Source organism: Anomalospiza imberbis, chromosome 3, assembly GCF_031753505.1.
Source record: "Anomalospiza imberbis isolate Cuckoo-Finch-1a 21T00152 chromosome 3, ASM3175350v1, whole genome shotgun sequence".
NCBI lineage: Eukaryota > Metazoa > Chordata > Aves > Passeriformes > Viduidae > Anomalospiza > Anomalospiza imberbis.
The window spans coordinates 43,692,682-43,708,819 of record NC_089683.1 but is presented as its reverse complement, the minus strand read 5'-3'; the positions used below and the strand labels follow the sequence as shown (position 1 = coordinate 43,708,819).

General features: G+C 35.3%; 1 protein-coding gene across 3 annotated transcripts in view; it reads left to right on the top strand.

Annotated features, from left to right (window-relative positions):
* Nucleotides 1-16,138, top strand: part of HACE1 (HECT domain and ankyrin repeat containing E3 ubiquitin protein ligase 1) — a 49,248-nt gene that overhangs the window by 895 nt on the left and 32,215 nt on the right. For 2 of the 3 annotated variants that reach the window (XM_068184155.1, XM_068184156.1), the window contains exons 2-9: nt 3,777-3,831; nt 4,938-5,027; nt 6,857-6,961; nt 8,275-8,350; nt 8,652-8,783; nt 9,642-9,724; nt 11,956-12,052; nt 14,685-14,786. In XM_068184155.1, the coding sequence (XP_068040256.1) occupies nt 3,777-3,831; nt 4,938-5,027; nt 6,857-6,961; nt 8,275-8,350; nt 8,652-8,783; nt 9,642-9,724; nt 11,956-12,052; nt 14,685-14,786 (740 nt within the window). Of the gene's footprint in view, nt 1-3,776; nt 3,832-4,937; nt 5,096-6,856; nt 6,962-8,274; nt 8,351-8,651; nt 8,784-9,641; nt 9,725-11,955; nt 12,053-14,684; nt 14,787-16,138 lie in introns of those variants that run through there. The other variant, XM_068184158.1, reaches the window with a different exon arrangement.

Below are 16,138 nucleotides of genomic sequence, written 5' to 3'. Positions count from 1 at the left end.
TGTGCATTTGCTGTTTGGACTTCCTGGTGTCCTCCTGAATGATGCTACTACACCCTTCACTTACTGTCACCTGTCACAGTTCCAGTGTCTTGCAGTGCAGTTACTATTAAATTCACTTGCCAGACAAGTTTCAGGAAGATTTTGCTGCTGCTTGTAAGCCTTTGACTGCCAGCACTGAAAATTGATGTAATACTATTCACTTAAGCTTAGACTTACAGAGATGATGGAGTAGCACCAGTTTAACTAATTGAAGATGCTAATATGAATAGCGCTTTGCACAACCTGTGTCAGTTGGAGCTGCTTTAAATTTACTCCAGTACTAATGTAGGCAAATTTATTCTGAATTTCATCTGTTTTCTTCACATCTTGGGCATTTTTATCTTACACTTAGGAGGTAGTTAGGTCTATGGAATGGCAGTGCAAGTGCAAGCCCTGAGACCTTTGGAACAAGTACTTCTATCATCCTTTGGTGCAAGTGCAAGCCCTGAGACCTTTGGAACAAGTACTTCTATCATCCTGTAGTGCAGAAGGAATGCGAATTCTATGCATTCCTTAGGAATTGCATGAAAGAAATCAGTGGGACTGATATAAGGAGATATATGGGCTTAATACACTGAAGTCTCAAACTGCATTGCAAGACAGTCTCTGTTCAATAGTCATCCAGCTTTGTGTCCGTCTTAGCTCGTTAGGTATCTTCTTTCTTGACCTTGGTGTGCCTTAGGTTCATGTAAGTCTGCCCAAACTCTTCTTGAGAAGCAGGTTTGGCTTGTAGTACGTTGTTCCAAACATGTACTGACAGGATCAGCTTGGAATATTCCACACTGGTCTAGGATAATATGTAATTTGGTGGCTTGTTGTGTGCTGTGTCTGGCCTCTTGCATTATGACTCTCCCCCTCTTTCCCCCCACTGCATTTGAATAACTTTAATTTGACATTTAATCTGAAAGATACATAGTTTACCCCTCCATCCTTAAAGTGAGAGGCGTGGTTCTCTCACAGGAAATGGAGATGTATGTTTGAATTTACTTATGCTGAAGAAGGCAATAAATCCCAATAAATGGAAGTATTAAACTTCCATGGCATGTGCCATAGCCACTAGGGTATTTATGTGGCAGTGCTGATACTTCTTTAAGACTGTGATCTCTACCAACTTCACAACAGTATCTCTGAGGAAATAAAGTAGCCAGTGTATCTTGCCAGGGCAGGATTCTAGGTGATGAATTTCAAGTGTTTTTTTTTTAAAAGCAAATCTTAACACCTGAGTCCAGTGCCAGTGAATAAACTGAGCTTGCAAGTAGAACTTTTTTTATCACTCTCCCAAAGTAACCTTCAGCAGTTGTTTCTTGGACACTTGAGAGCTTCACACAAATTTCTGGATGCTACTGTTAAGGCTCAGTGCCTGAAAACTAGGTCTTGCAGCCCAAAGCTGTGACACTATGTTTGGTGTGCCTTTTTTGTCTTTAAATAATCAAGATGTGACAAGCAAGCAAGTTAGATAGCAGATAAGTTTGGTGAGTCCATGAGGTGTATAATGCTTTTTCTCTACCTGATGTCATGTAGTTTATGTCAGTTGGACCTTTTTTTTATGACTAGAGAAAATAATCACCAAAAATAAGCATAAAAGCTCCTTAGTCCCACACCCTCTTAATTACTTCTTACAGAAAAACTTTGGGAAGATCTGCATGTGCTTCACAGCATAATTTCTGTTATTGGAATATCAAAAGGCTTAGTTTTGTAACTGTGCCATAAATGCCTGTTATGGCCTGGCTGCACTTGTATTTAACTGTTGACTTTTTCTAGATCACTGCACATGCAATGTAGTTAGAATCAATATTAAGTATTTCAGTTAAGTGTGCTGATAGATTTAAAAGTTTTTTTTCACCTTTTTTTGGTATCTTGTATAGAGCCTGATTGTGGAAATATATATAAGTATGTCATGTTTAAATTTAGTTGATGCTTTTAAGTTTGTCTTTTTGTTTCATTTGGAAAGCTTTATCTTCCTGCCCAGAGCTCTGTGAAACAGGGCTCAAGATTTTTTTTTTTTTTTTTTTAGTTTGTGTATACTGGGAGCTAATCATGGATAGATTTTGGAAAAGTGCTCAAATATTTTTCACAATTGATATTTAGCATCTATTTAATTTAGCATCTATTTAATTTTGTTTCAGGATTTTTCTCTCTGTGTCCCCTCCCTCCCAGCTTACTCTTCCCCCAGCAGTCAAATTCTAGTTGTGTGTGTTGGAGATGGAGTTATCTGATGCTCACAGAACTCTGCCATAAGAAACAAATTTTAGAGAGTTCAAACTTGAACTTGGTGATGATTGGTGACTCTCTGCAATGTTTAATCATAATTTGGTGTTTTGAGAGGCTTGTCTCTTGCACCATGTGTTTGCTATAAGCAATGCTGACTTTTAAAAATTTGTTTTAAAATTTTTATAGCTGATGAAATGTGATTTGAATTTGACTTATATCTGTCCAGTGTTCAAAGGTAATAACAGATTATTAGAAAGAAGCGTTGCTTCATTCTTTTGTTAGCTAGGGACACACAACTTCAGATAGCTGATAGCAGTAGTAACCTTGGAGCACTGTAGAACAATAATAACAACAATAACAACAAATAGCATAGCTGCAGCATGATAACAATTTCTTGGATTCCACTTCATAATTCTGAAGAATCTTTATTAAAAATTCAGTAGATGTCACTTTGCCTACCTAGTGGAAGTAGTGAATATGTAGAGGCATGTAAAAGACATGAGACACTATGCTTTTTTGGGACTGTTTTAATTCTTCCTGTTCTGATTGCTTTGTAGCTTTGGATCAATGAAAGTGATGAGGAAAAACTTAAAAAGTCCTGTATTTCTGTATTCTGAAACCAAACTCCTGTCATAAGTTGGTATCTACATGAACAATTTGTGGAGCTTGTACTCTCAAAAATGGGTGGCTTGTTGAAGGGAAAAATTATAATAATTGTCCATAATAAAACAAAAAAATGAATGCATATTAATAATATTTATAATAGTTATATGTTAAAAGATTTTAAGTTTTGTCAAATTAATCTTCTAAAAATAGTGTCTTACTTCAGGAAGTGTGTAAGTGACCGAACAGGCTCATCACACCCATGCAATGTGCTGGCATTTGCAGCAGTAGTGATGACAGAGACTGTGTGGCTGAATGCCAGTGTGTCCCCACCACTGACATGGAACTTTGTGTTCTGGCCTTTCTTCATTGCCTTCAAGTTTGAAATAAGAAACTGATTTGAGATGAAAAAGTAAAGCGAAATTTACTGCACTCAGGTATTCAAGTATAAAGACAAAATTGAATGGTTATGAAGTTATTTAAAGAAGTCCCTACTACAAAATCATAGTCTCCGGACTATGGAAGTCACCTTGGAAAGACAGGAAACTTACTTCTTTTTAAAATTAAATAGTTAAGTGTTTTTGTTTTGTTGGGATTTTTAATGCATATCTCTTAAAAACTGGGATTTAATTAACAGAATTGTCAGTTCAAAGAAATTGATGCTCCACTGAAAATTCTGTAACTTTTACTTTGTAAAAGAAAAAAAGCCACATTGAAATTTCATGTATTTCAATTGTGTTAATTCTCTCTGTTATGTAAGTATGATGGCTTTTTCTTTATAATGAAACTGTGTGTGTAGAATCTGTTTAAAAAGAATGATCTATTGAAGTGGACACTTGAAAAGGTACATAAGTGTTGCTAGATACATTTATTTTGTGTAAAAGATATCTTTATGGTAATGGAGTAATTTAATTTCTTCCCAGATAATGAAACTGCTGTCTATACACTGATGCCGATGGTCATGGCTGACCAGCACAGGTGAGAGCTTCTTTAAATTTACTTTTTTTTTTTTTTTTTAAGATCTGAAAAACCCAGCCTGTTTGCTGAAGTCGTAGCTTCTAAAGCAATCTCGGAAGTCCAGCTGCTGAATTGCTGAACTGTGTTCTAATTGGAAGTTAGTCACTGACTGTGTGCATCCCAGCGTATTGTTGCGTGTTTTGATTTTTGCCATAGACCAGAACTGGGATTTGTTCTGTTGAAGCCCATAGGAAAATTTGTCCTAGAATAGGAACAAAAGTGTTGTTTTGTAACTGTGTCTTAGCTCAGAGTGTGTTTTTATGGATGACATAGAAGCTCTTAGTCTCATTAGACATCTCAGAAAGACATGGAATAAGACTTGGACAATGAGATTGATACTTCTGGAATTCCTCAGATGAACAGCTGTTTCTCTTACTGAGTTGTCCTCCAAGTGCTTGGAACCTGGAGGCTATATGATGCTAGCTAAGTGGTGCTTCCTTCACATGAATTTTGTAGGGAAGCATGCAGGAAGTCTTACTGAAACAGAAAGCCGCTTTTCCAGCCAGGATAAACATTTATTCTGCTATGTAATATTTTGAGACTGCATGCAAGTGTTTTAAATTATGTAATCAGCCCATTACTGGAAGTTGAAAGGTGCTATTTATTTTTTTTTATCCTGATCTTGTATCCTTCTACTTCATCATCATGATTTCACATACCAGTTTTCTCTTTGACCTTCGCCTATGTTTGGGAAAACTGTTGCATAGGTGGTTGGGGTGATTTTGATAAGGGGCAAAGTGGGATTTTATATTTTGTTTAAACCAAAGCTGTTGAAATGCTTGTTTTTTTGTATTTGTAAATAAGTGATTTGGTTTGGTCTAATTCTTACTAGTTTACATTTGAAACAGTTTCCCAGTGTCACAGTTTTTTTTTTAATGTACAGTAAGAAATGGAAAGGTATTGTTAATCAGCAAATGCTTAAAACTATTTGATGTCTCAGTAATTAGTTGGAGAGAAAAGAAATAGTGATTAAGTAACAAATAGAGTACTTGTGTACAACTTACAGTATAAACTTTGCTTGGATACTCTGAACTATTTTTAAAATCAAAAAAAATTTCTATTTGAAGGTCTGTCTCAGAGCTGCTGTCAAATTCAAAATTTGATGTGAATTATGCCTTTGGACGTGTGAAGAGAAGTTTGCTTCATATTGCAGCAAAGTAAGACTTACTTGAGTCCAGTCCAGAAGTTAACAATGAAAATATTGCCACAAATCTAAGGCACCAATGTAAGCTGGAAAACTCTGTAGTGTCAGTTAACATTTTGTTTTCACACTTTTTGTATCTTGTTTGTTCTTCCTAGTAATGTGCCTGCCTCATAAAGGGGACAGTTTTTACACATGGTATCAAATGGCATTCCAAATTCCAGTGAAGGAAGTCTGTCCAGATACTTTCTTACTTTTCTGTGAAATCTGAAGTCTTTTAAAAAAATGCAGCCATGATGTACATCCTGTATAGCTGGGTTACTCTTGCCTTGGTAGAGGCAGAGAACTCTCATTTGCAGGTGCTGATTGCTTTTGAGGTATTCTAAAACAGTGGGAGGCATTTGGATGTTTGTTGGGAAGCAGCTGTTCCAAAGTACTTCATGTGACCATAACTGAAGGGAATATAACTCGGGAGCTCACTTCTAATAAGTTTTGTATCCTGGATAGAGGGCTTCCGTGCAAATTTTGATCTACATTATTTATTGTTTGTATAGCTGTTCAGTGGGGATAACTCTATTTTATATGTAACTCTGCCAAGAAACAGACAGGTTAGCATCATATAAATAGAAATGAACCAGAAAGTTTTTGTCATGATGTTTCAGGAAACTAAACATTAAACTAATGAATGAAAGCTCTGTATTTGTCTCCCCTTTTAAATATCTTGAAAGTTCTTACATTTAAATGCTTAGAAAAAGGGGGAAAAAAAGGAAATAGAAGTAGCATTGCATATATATAGCAGTATTTGGTCACAATAAAGGTGGAAATTCCATCTTCTTGAACAGACTGTTAGAAATAGCTGTTTCCCAACTATTTCATCTCAGAATTACATAGTGCTTATATAAAATTTACTTAAGAAAGTACTTAAAAAAAATGCAAGCAGATTTTTAGCATACGCTTTAGAAATATATTTGAAAATACGGCTGCACTTACTGATTCTAAAGATACAAGAAGTTGTGTCTTAGTTTCTGGATTGTCTTTTATCTTGACTTAGTTATTGGGTCACAAAGGGGTCATCAAGCTGCTGGTTTTGCAACATATTGTACAGTTAGTCTTCAGTTTCTTTGGATTGTTGTGTAGCAGTTCTGACATTGGGAAGATTTGTAAAAATGAATTATCTGGTCACAACAGATAGAAAAATAATCTGTTTATCTTTTCAATCAGATCTTCCTCTTAAAGAGTTCAGGAGCAAGATAAATATGTAATGCAGAGTTTCTGTCTTCTTAGTGACATTGGCTATTCTGAAGAGCTGCTATAGTATTTAAAGTAAAAGAGTTCAGCTCTTTATTACAGGTTCAAAGTTGACAGCAAAGAAATATTTGTACTAGCAAAAAATATTTGTACAAGTTTTAGAATTTTCCTGATACTCAAACTTCTAAATATAACTTCCAGACACAGAAGCATAACAAACCCCAAAATCTTTAATGGAAAATTTAGTCCTGTTAATAGATTAGAGATGAGGGAGGTGAGAGGAAATTGAAAGCAAAACTTTCAAAACAGTTTATAGTTTAAAGAATTAACAGTCCTAAACACTCAACGTTGTGTTTTAAAGTCATTGAAATCACAGAGAAGGCTGGCATCTATTCATTGTTGCAAGCTGTATTTGGTCACTTCTTGCTGCATTAAGTGACTTAGCTTTGTGTAGCCTGAACTATGAGGCTGTAAAACAATTATATGTAAAGATGTTCTAGTGAGTGTGATCTGTACATAATATTGCTGTTGTCTTTATGCCAATACAGATTTGTAAATATCCTTGTTGCAGTTTTCCCTTTCTTACTTTCTTTTTAGCTGTGGATCAGTTGAATGCCTTGTTCTATTATTAAGAAAAGGAGCAAATCCAAACTATCAGGACATCTCAGGATGTACTCCTCTCCATTTAGCAGCAAGGAATGGGTAAGTTTTTAAAATCCTTAAACTCTTAAAAAAATTTTGCATAATGCACTTGAGCTGGCATGTTCTGTAATATTTTTGCATAGTTCAAAAAAATCACCTTTGGTTTTCACTTTTGAAAATTGAGAACATGGAGGTTAAAATCCTTACTTTGAGTATTCACAGAATAATATTTTATAAATAGTAAATCATGTCTGAAATGCCAATTCCAGTACCAGTAATTTTAGTGTTTTCTGTTAATCAGGGGCATAATGATTATTACAACAGTAATTGAATGAGGGATACATTCACCTTCCAGTTAGCTGAGTAAGAAAAGGTTTTGGAGGGCGTGGAGGGGGTCAGAGACTTCTGATTTTTCTGAGATAGTGTCTCTTAAGAAAATTTTTCCTGCAAGAAAAGGAATACAAAGTTGGCCTGCACAGTGTTAGGAGAGAGGCAGAGAAAGAGCTCCAAACCAGCGAGCAAGTACCTCTTTAAGATCCTACTTCTGGAATTGTAGTATGTGAAAACATGCAGCTGTAAAGGTAATGTTGTCTTTTTTCTCTTTAGGACATGTATGTGATACAGTAACTGAATTGTATCACACCTGATACTTCAGGTGAGGAGGCTGTAGTGTTAGTGGCTTCTGGGTATGTGTATGGACTATGTGTAGGAGAGGAAAGAAGTACGCAAGTGATGAAATGCAGAAATACGCACAGGAGACAGTTATGTGGAAATGATGTATAAGAAGGTGTGAAAGGTACCAAATAAAAAGGAAAACCAAAATAAATTGGTAAAGGTAAAGCACTTAGGGCATTAAAAATGTTAAAAATCCAAACAAAACATGAATTAGGAAAAAATACCTCTACTTTTATTAAGAAAGTACTTGTACTTAACAAAGATTTGCATAGTTTTACAATGACTCTCTTGTTAAGTAATGACTTAGTGGTGTAGTGTAAACATATCCACTGACAAGTACAGGAACTTGTTTAATTAGACAGTGAACTTCATGGACTTGTATTAGCTGAACTCTGGCTTTTTGTCTTGAAAGGGTAGTTCATGAAGAGCTGAAACTGTTAGACTAGTGTTTAAGTGCTTCTGCACTTTCCACAAAAACAGCTATGATTTTAGCCCTATGTTGTTTGCTACCCTTGCACTGAGTCTCTGTGAAGATCACTTCTCTCGTTCACATGCTTAGTACTGTAGTCCTTATAAATTGGACCCACCTCTTATGCTTAGAACAATGATAAATTAGAGTTATTTGAGCTCTAAAAAGATATTTAGTCTTTGTAAGTGATTTGCCCTGACAGGATTTTAATGTATTCTTTTGCTTATAGCCAGAAAAAATGTATGAGCAAGCTGCTGGAATACAGTGCAGATGTCAACATTTGTAACAATGAAGGCTTGACTGCAGTAAGTGCTATTAATTATCATGATGTCCATAAAATGAATGAAGAATTTGGAGATTCTTCGTTTTTAAGCTTTTGCCATCTTACACATAAAACAAAACTGCTGTGTGTCCAGTGCCATCAAGAATAAAAAGATGTGATCAAAATACCTAAGTATATGATTGTATTGTTCAAAGCCTCTCTTAATATTGTGCAAATCTTCTCTTTGTGAAAGTGTTGACAATAATACAGCCAGGTTTAAAATAATTTTTATGGTGTATATATATAATTGCTAAAGGAAACGTGTATCATCATTTTGTACTTAGATTCATTGGTTGGCTGTCAATGGACGAACAGAATTGCTTCATGATCTTGTTCAGCACGTCAGTAATGTAGATGTTGAAGATGCCATGGGACAGACAGCCCTTCACGTAGCTTGTCAAAATGGACACAAGACAGTAAGTTTCAAAATTGTCTGAACATAATTGATTTGTGAAGAACTTGGTAATGCCTCAAAGTTGTGTTTTTTTTATAAACTTCAGAGTAGTAATGCACATGATAATGGCTACAAGTGTGAAGAATGCTGTTGTGTGTCTTACTATCGACTGCATAAACTTCTATGGGAACAACTTATTTATTGTGAAGCTGATTGATCTCAGTGCCTATGGGAGTTGAGGTGACTTACTGTGTATTGTTCAGCTCTTCTGTAGTGCTTTTCTTGCCTTGTTAATATCAAGTTTTTATGTAATTTTAAATGCTTGAAAACGTTTTGCCTTATTTTTCAGAATATGTTTAATTCATAATTGTGCAAGCTATTATATGATTTTGAAATTAGAAATATTAATGTACTGTGAGTAAAAAATGAAAACAGAGTTGGGTCAGTTACAATTTAACTCCAGAAGTAAACAAGTTCAAATAAACTCTTCTGTTATTGATCTGTGTGAATAATTTTTATGCCTGGCCTTGCATTAAGGCTGACTATTTATATTCAGAGTACGTCTGGGTGCTTTACTTGAACTGCATTAGAGCCCTATAGAGTCATACAGATTGCCACCAGAGCTATTTACTGTTAAAAAGAACGAATTGTAATTCTACTCAGATCCTTTCTATTGTCCTTGTTAGTACTGGATTTTGGAAAGCCAAATTCTGAAAAACTTACTTATAGTAAATGTAGCAAATTTATGTGACTGAAATGTAACGAAAGTTGTTTGAGAGTCTGCTCAGTATTTTCGTATTTTAGACATGCACTAAATATTTGCAAGCCAGTAGGGTTTTCCACTGCTCTTTTTCTAAAGGTGTTTTTTTTTCTCTTGTAGACGGTGCAGTGTTTGCTGGACAGCGGTGCAGACATAAACAGGCCCAACGTTTCTGGGGCAACTCCGCTTTATTTTGCTTGCAGGTTATATGCTTTTAACTTTTGAGTACTGGCCTAAAAGTGAAATATTTTTCCCCTTTTGCATTAACTGATTAGAAATTAAAAAATACAGGAAGTAGAAAAGCTGACAAGCTGACTGGTATTTAATCTTGTCTCATTTTTGAGTGTAGTTTGGTGTCTTACCTAAATGCTTAGGGTAGTACTGCAGGCTTATGTACCTCTTTCTAACAGACATGTTCAATACATACCTGTACATGTTCTGGCATGACTCATAAATTGATGACTGCTGAACGCTTTTCTGAAAAAATAAATTCTGCCTACTTAGATTATTTTGAGTACACTAAAACCAGAGCCTTTTATAAGCCAAATTTGGCTATTCCTTAATGTACAGTATAGTGTTACAGTATACCTGAAATATGCATATATGTGTCAAACAATATTGAATTAAAATGACATTGTTGCTTTGCTCAGTTCTGTTTTCTTCATGCTTTGATTTCAAAATTAATCACATATGATAAATTATATTTTCTGGAATTTGTTAGAACATTTACAATTTTTGCAATCCCTATGTTTTGGTTACATGTTAAATAGTTCACATAATATTAACTGTTACTATAAGCAAAAGGAGAAATGGACTGATCTGCTGGTCTGCTAAGAGTTATGTTCTGGGAGCCATGGTCTCTGGAGATAGTGTATGTTGACTTGTGGCAGTTGAGAAGAAGGGAAGTGGAGAATATATAGCTGCTAGCCTGGTCCTTGATTTAGGAACTGGTATTTGTACACAGTTTAAAAGAAGTAAGCAGCTTGTCTTGGCTTGGGGGTTTTTCACAAGAAGGGAATGTGGCAAGTACAGGAGTTATATTCTTTAGAAATTATCAACTGGAGCATCTAGCAGTGTAGAATGAGCAGGGTGTGTACTACAGCAAACCTGGAAAGAAAAGTTGTAGGTTCCTGATGACAGGGAGGGCAGGATGTGGTAGCAGTGGCAGGTGATAGCTGCAGGAAGGGTATCAGTATTCAAAGTCTGAGTCTGAAGCACCTATTTTGTCAATGTGTTGGATTGTGCACTTAGTCTAGAGAATTACAGTGAAGATGGTGCAAGGAGACCATTAGTCTGAGCTCCTTTCTGACCTTTAATGTTTGTTTGCATTGGGACAAAGTCTGGTACATTAAATGAACCTATTGGCTTCCTGGGCTAGAAGGACAGGACTGAGGAGAACTCATCTGTGAGTTATTGAGAGATCAGTGAAGCTACCTCTTCCCCCTAAGCTGTTAGTTTTCATTTTACCTGTGCCCTTTCTGAGCTGATAGGCTGCACCTATCAGGCTCAGAATGCAGACAGCCTCAGTCTGCAGTATGTTCCAGGATGCCAAAAACTCATATACATTGGTGTAAGGGGTGTACTGCAAACTAGCTTGAGAAATAAAACTTCCCTGAAAAAACTTGTATCTGTAACTGGAATTGCTATGTCTTTTTTATCAGTCTTTCATTTCCTCCTTTAGACACTTCTCTGTTATGTTTGGCAGTATATGCACTTAATGCTGGTGAAGGCAATATTCAAGTAATCGTTCCATATGTTTTTTATGAAGTAAACCTCTGATCACTGGTACTCAATTTCTCATTTTTTTCAAAAGAAAGGATTTGGGAAAGTATTGAGAGGTATAAATAGTTGGGTTTTCTGTTTTCTAATGCTGGCATGTTGGGAAATTTTTAACTCAAGGTAACTAAGGGTCCTATACAACCTATAAGCAGATTAGTGAATAGACTTTGAATGCAAAAGTAAAACTCATCACTTCTAGAGGCTATGCAAGACATTTATATATGGAAGTTAGAGCCATTTGAGTGATGCAGTTATCTCTTGTGCAAAGAAAGGAATTATCAATAAAAATATCTTGCTAATATTTTATTGATGGTTAAAGCACAATTAGATTGTTTTTTCCCCAAATGTATTAGAAGTGAGCAAAGAACTTGGCAAAGATAACTTCCTCTGTGAAGTAGATTAGGATGTAAATTGAGAAAGAGCTCTCTTTTTGCAGGAAATGCAGCTCATAAATATTTGAGGCAAGGCTGAGATGAATCATTTCTGAACGATGAGTGTGACTCTGACTTCATAAATAGCCTGAATTTTGCACTGCTCTTTTGCAGTAACTATTTTCTTCTAGCTTATGTTGGTTTTGTTGTTAGATGCAATAAAGACAGATTTATGACTCAGATTATAAATGCTGTATTAACTGTCTTTCTTCTCTTTTGCATAGCCATGGTCAGAGAGACACTGCACAAATTCTTTTGATGAGAGGAGCCAAATACTTACCAGACAAGAATGGTGTCACTCCACTGGATCTCTGTGTACAGGTATTAAGTTAGCAACACTTTTCTGTGAATTTCTGTGACTTACTGCAGTGTCATCTGATCATTATTACCTTTTTTATTCTTAAGGCGTCTGTAAGATAGTAGTCTTTTGGCAAAACAAGTGCAAAATGTAATTTTTTAATCATTAAATTGATCCTACAGGAAGATTCATAATTTCTACCCTTTGCATAAGTCAGATGCAAGAATTGACATCGTGAGAAAGAGTTTCCAGAATTCCATTTGACTGGAAAGTTTTGTAATCCTTGGTATAATGGTAGTACACAATTTAGGTGCTTGCCTGTTAACAAGTAAGAGGTAAAGGCATGCAGAAAGGAGTACTTTTTTTTTTTACCTCAAATAATAGATTTTCTTTACCCATGAGAAGATGTTGCTATAAAAAACAAATAAAACCTACATGGTGATGGCTCTTACTTTTTAAAGATATTTCTATATCTGGATGAGGAACAAAATTCTTACGCATTTTCAACTAACATGGCATTTTCAACTGCAAAACAGTCTGTCTTGTTTGATACCAGGTACTGCTTATACTGCTTGCTAAAGTGACTTTTTTTGATTTGTGAGCACTTACACTTTTTTCTGTCAGATCAGTTGAAGGTCAGTGTGTAAGTAACATGATTGAATGGCAGTTTTTGAACGTTTGCTAGTAATCAGACTAGAAAACTGAACTGAAAGCTGAAAAAACTAAATCACTGGAGTGAGTGGACATCACACTACCTTTATGCATGTCATTATTTTTTCAGGATAAAGTTGAAATTTTCTATTTTTTTTCTGTATTTTCTGATTATTTCAACCTCAAGTTACTTAATTTCTGAGGTGTCCTCATGTGCCTAAGACTTGCACTTGAAATAGTTATGTGTGTGTGCAAGAGTGTTGTCTCCAGTACCTGTGGGATATTTTTGGAATGTTTAACTCTGAAAGCTTTTTTTCATAGACTATCTGTGGAAGACCTTGATCCATTTAGGTTACTTACAGTATTTCTTTTTGCATATAAGAAACCAAGTAAGTCCTCAGCTCTGGTCACTGAGCAGTGCCAGATCACTAAACTGTCTCGCTGCTGACTAGATTGTGAAACTCAGATTTTTTTTTTTTTCTTTGTTATGGCAGAATGACTTATCACTACATAAAGCCACACAGAGTCTGATTAGTTTCAAGGTATTCTGCAGCAACAGACCTATAAGACAGTGTATGGCAGGAGAGGTTTAGATTAGGAATTATAGGAATTATTGGAATAATTTCTTCATGGAAAGGGCTGTAAAGCATTGGAGAAGACTGCCCAGGGAAGAGGTGGAGTCTCGACCCCTGAAAGTGTTTTAAAAAATGGTGGATATGGCACTTGAGGATGTGGTTTAGTAGCATACGTAGGGGTGGTGCTAGGCTGATGTTTGGACTTGATGATCTTAAAGGCATTTTCCAACTTGAATGATTCTGTGATTCTATACAAGTGTGTGCTTAATGGTATAGTTATTATTTTTTATGGTTAATGTTTTGAATTTCTGCTTCAGTCTCCAGTTTTGCAATCCCTAAGGCACATTTTTACACATAAAACTTCTGTTAAATTTTTAGGTGTGAGTAGTGACACCTGGTGTTTGTTTTGTAGTGATGATCTTACTGTGTTCAAGATCATGCAGTATACAAGTTCATGATGCCAAGTAAGAATAGAGAAAACAATATGTTTTCTTTCTTTTTACATTGTGGGTTTTATTCTATCCTTAAAGGTTTGTTTTTCAAAGTCAATGCATATTTTCAGAAGGCTGAAATTACAGATTCATACACTTCTTGCCAACATTAACTTGATCTTGAAGATTTGACTTTTGTTAATTTTTACAGATTCTGGGTGGGTTTATTTTTAATACTTAATTTCTTGGTACCAGAAACAATTAAATTAATCTTCTTAATGTATGATTTTCACTGAGGTAATGTCAACTGTCATTCACAGAGGAGTCCCTGGAGTTGCAGCAGTTAAAGTAGAAGTTCATGCAGGTTCAGGTGTTAGGCGTCTGCTTCAAAATGCAGCTGTAATAAATAAGATTTGATACAAATAAACCACAAAATCAAGTTCTTTTCTTTACAGAAAACATTTTTTCTCAGAAGGGTGTGAAGTTAGTCTAAGGCACATTCTAAGGAATCATACTTGTGTATTGATTTTAAAGTTAAATAACCCTTTCATGGGTTTATCCTATTTCTTCCTGTAACAAGTCAGATATGTGTCCTATGAACCTTTAGAAGATGTTTGTTTTGGAGAATTAGATACCGGATGTAATTAAGTAGATGTCAGCAAGATGAAGAGAAGTAAAATATTGCACTATTTTTAATCTCTTGTGATTGTTGGCTGAAGTGCTGTTCAACTGTACCTTTAGTTTGGTAAGTAGGAAAATGTTTCAAAAACCAGAAAAATGGGAGTGAATATATGTGAGTCAGTATACTGAAAAAAATTGATTCTGTCTACTCCCAAACATTTTGAGATACCTGACTTTGCTACATTTTTGAATTTCAAATTATTTTGGGATAGGATATCTCCAGCATTAAAAATTATTATAGTCCTTAATAGGTGTTATTGCCTGTAATAGTCTAACTCTCAATTCTAATGTTTCTTTTAATTAAAATGTTTTCTTAGGGTGGTTATGGAGAGACTTGTGAAGTCTTAATACAGTACCATCCTCGGCTTTTCCAGACAATAATTCAAATGACACAGAATGAAGATCTGCGGGAAAACATGGTAATATGGGATGCTGTGTGTTATAGCCAGGGATCTCTCTGTGTGTGGTGGAGAGCTTAGTGCTTAATATGAGTTGCAATCAGTACCACAGTAGTTGACCACTAGGTATCTTTCTTTCCTCATGGAAAATGTGCAGTCTACACGTAATTTTAAACACAAGAAGTTGGAATTAAATATAGGATCTGTTTTCATTTGGTGTTCTAACTTTGTACATTTGGCAAAGTGATCTAGACAGTTTAAAGAGCAGACATTGCAAGCTTCAATACAAAGGTACTGATAGAGCATGCCTAGAGCATCCTATATATGCAGTTACTTTGTGTAACAGGGCCTATTTTCCTTCATTTAGTCATTATCTGCAGACATCCATTCTAAGGATGTCTTGAGGCTGAATCATCCAGAATTAAATTAAAAGTTTGTGGTATAAGCACTCACCTGTATGAAGTTGCCTTGTACAATTAGAGTGTAAAAGATTGCAGCCACAATTTCATTTGATTATTATTTCTGTAGATGAAACTACTCTGTTTCTTTTTTTAATGGTTCTCTTATACCTTTCTTATTTGGTTATTGTGGGGTACATTCTAAAGCCAAGAAAAACCAAGGAAATAAATTCTGTTTCTTGATTGTGTAAAGGAAAAGAAGCATGGGATGCCTTTTCCCCCTTGTAAATCTAGCTTGCTGTCGGGCTTTAATACATTAGTTGTTTTAAAGGGACTGCAAACAACCTTACAGACTGTAAAAAAAAAAAATTAGTAAGGTGTTGCCTGCCAATTTACTTAATTTAGTTTGCTAGATTTTTGATGTTTTCATTTTCTCTATAACTCCATTACTTCCACCAGGACACTAAAGATTTCCAGGTTAGTATTTAAATTTCTGAGACAGGGTTGAGTTTTATAGAGTGAAATGAAATGAAGCAGCTGAGAGTTCTCGAAGTGTATGTTAGATGCAAGGGAAGATACTATAGATGATTTAAATTAAAAATGAAAGAGCTAAAACAATGGAGCAAAAAGACCTTTTGTATATTGTAGAAGTAAAGAAAATAAGTAAGAAAATTTTTTCATCTAAGTAATGGTGGAGCTGTGTGCAAAAACAAGATCTTAATGAGAGTGTATACAAAATATATTAGCTAATACATGGTATAGTTGTATTTCGTTGACGAAATGTGATCGTATATTGAAAATTATTTTCTATGGCCAAGTCTGAGCTGTTCTGCTTAGTCTTGGGTAATGACAAGTTTGTATTATCTGGAAGTGATGACATAAGGAAACTGGGTATGTGTTACAAGTTAGGACTCGTATTTTAAATGCCAGAAGTTGTTCTACAGGGTTAAGCATTAAGTGTTTGTAACATTCTAT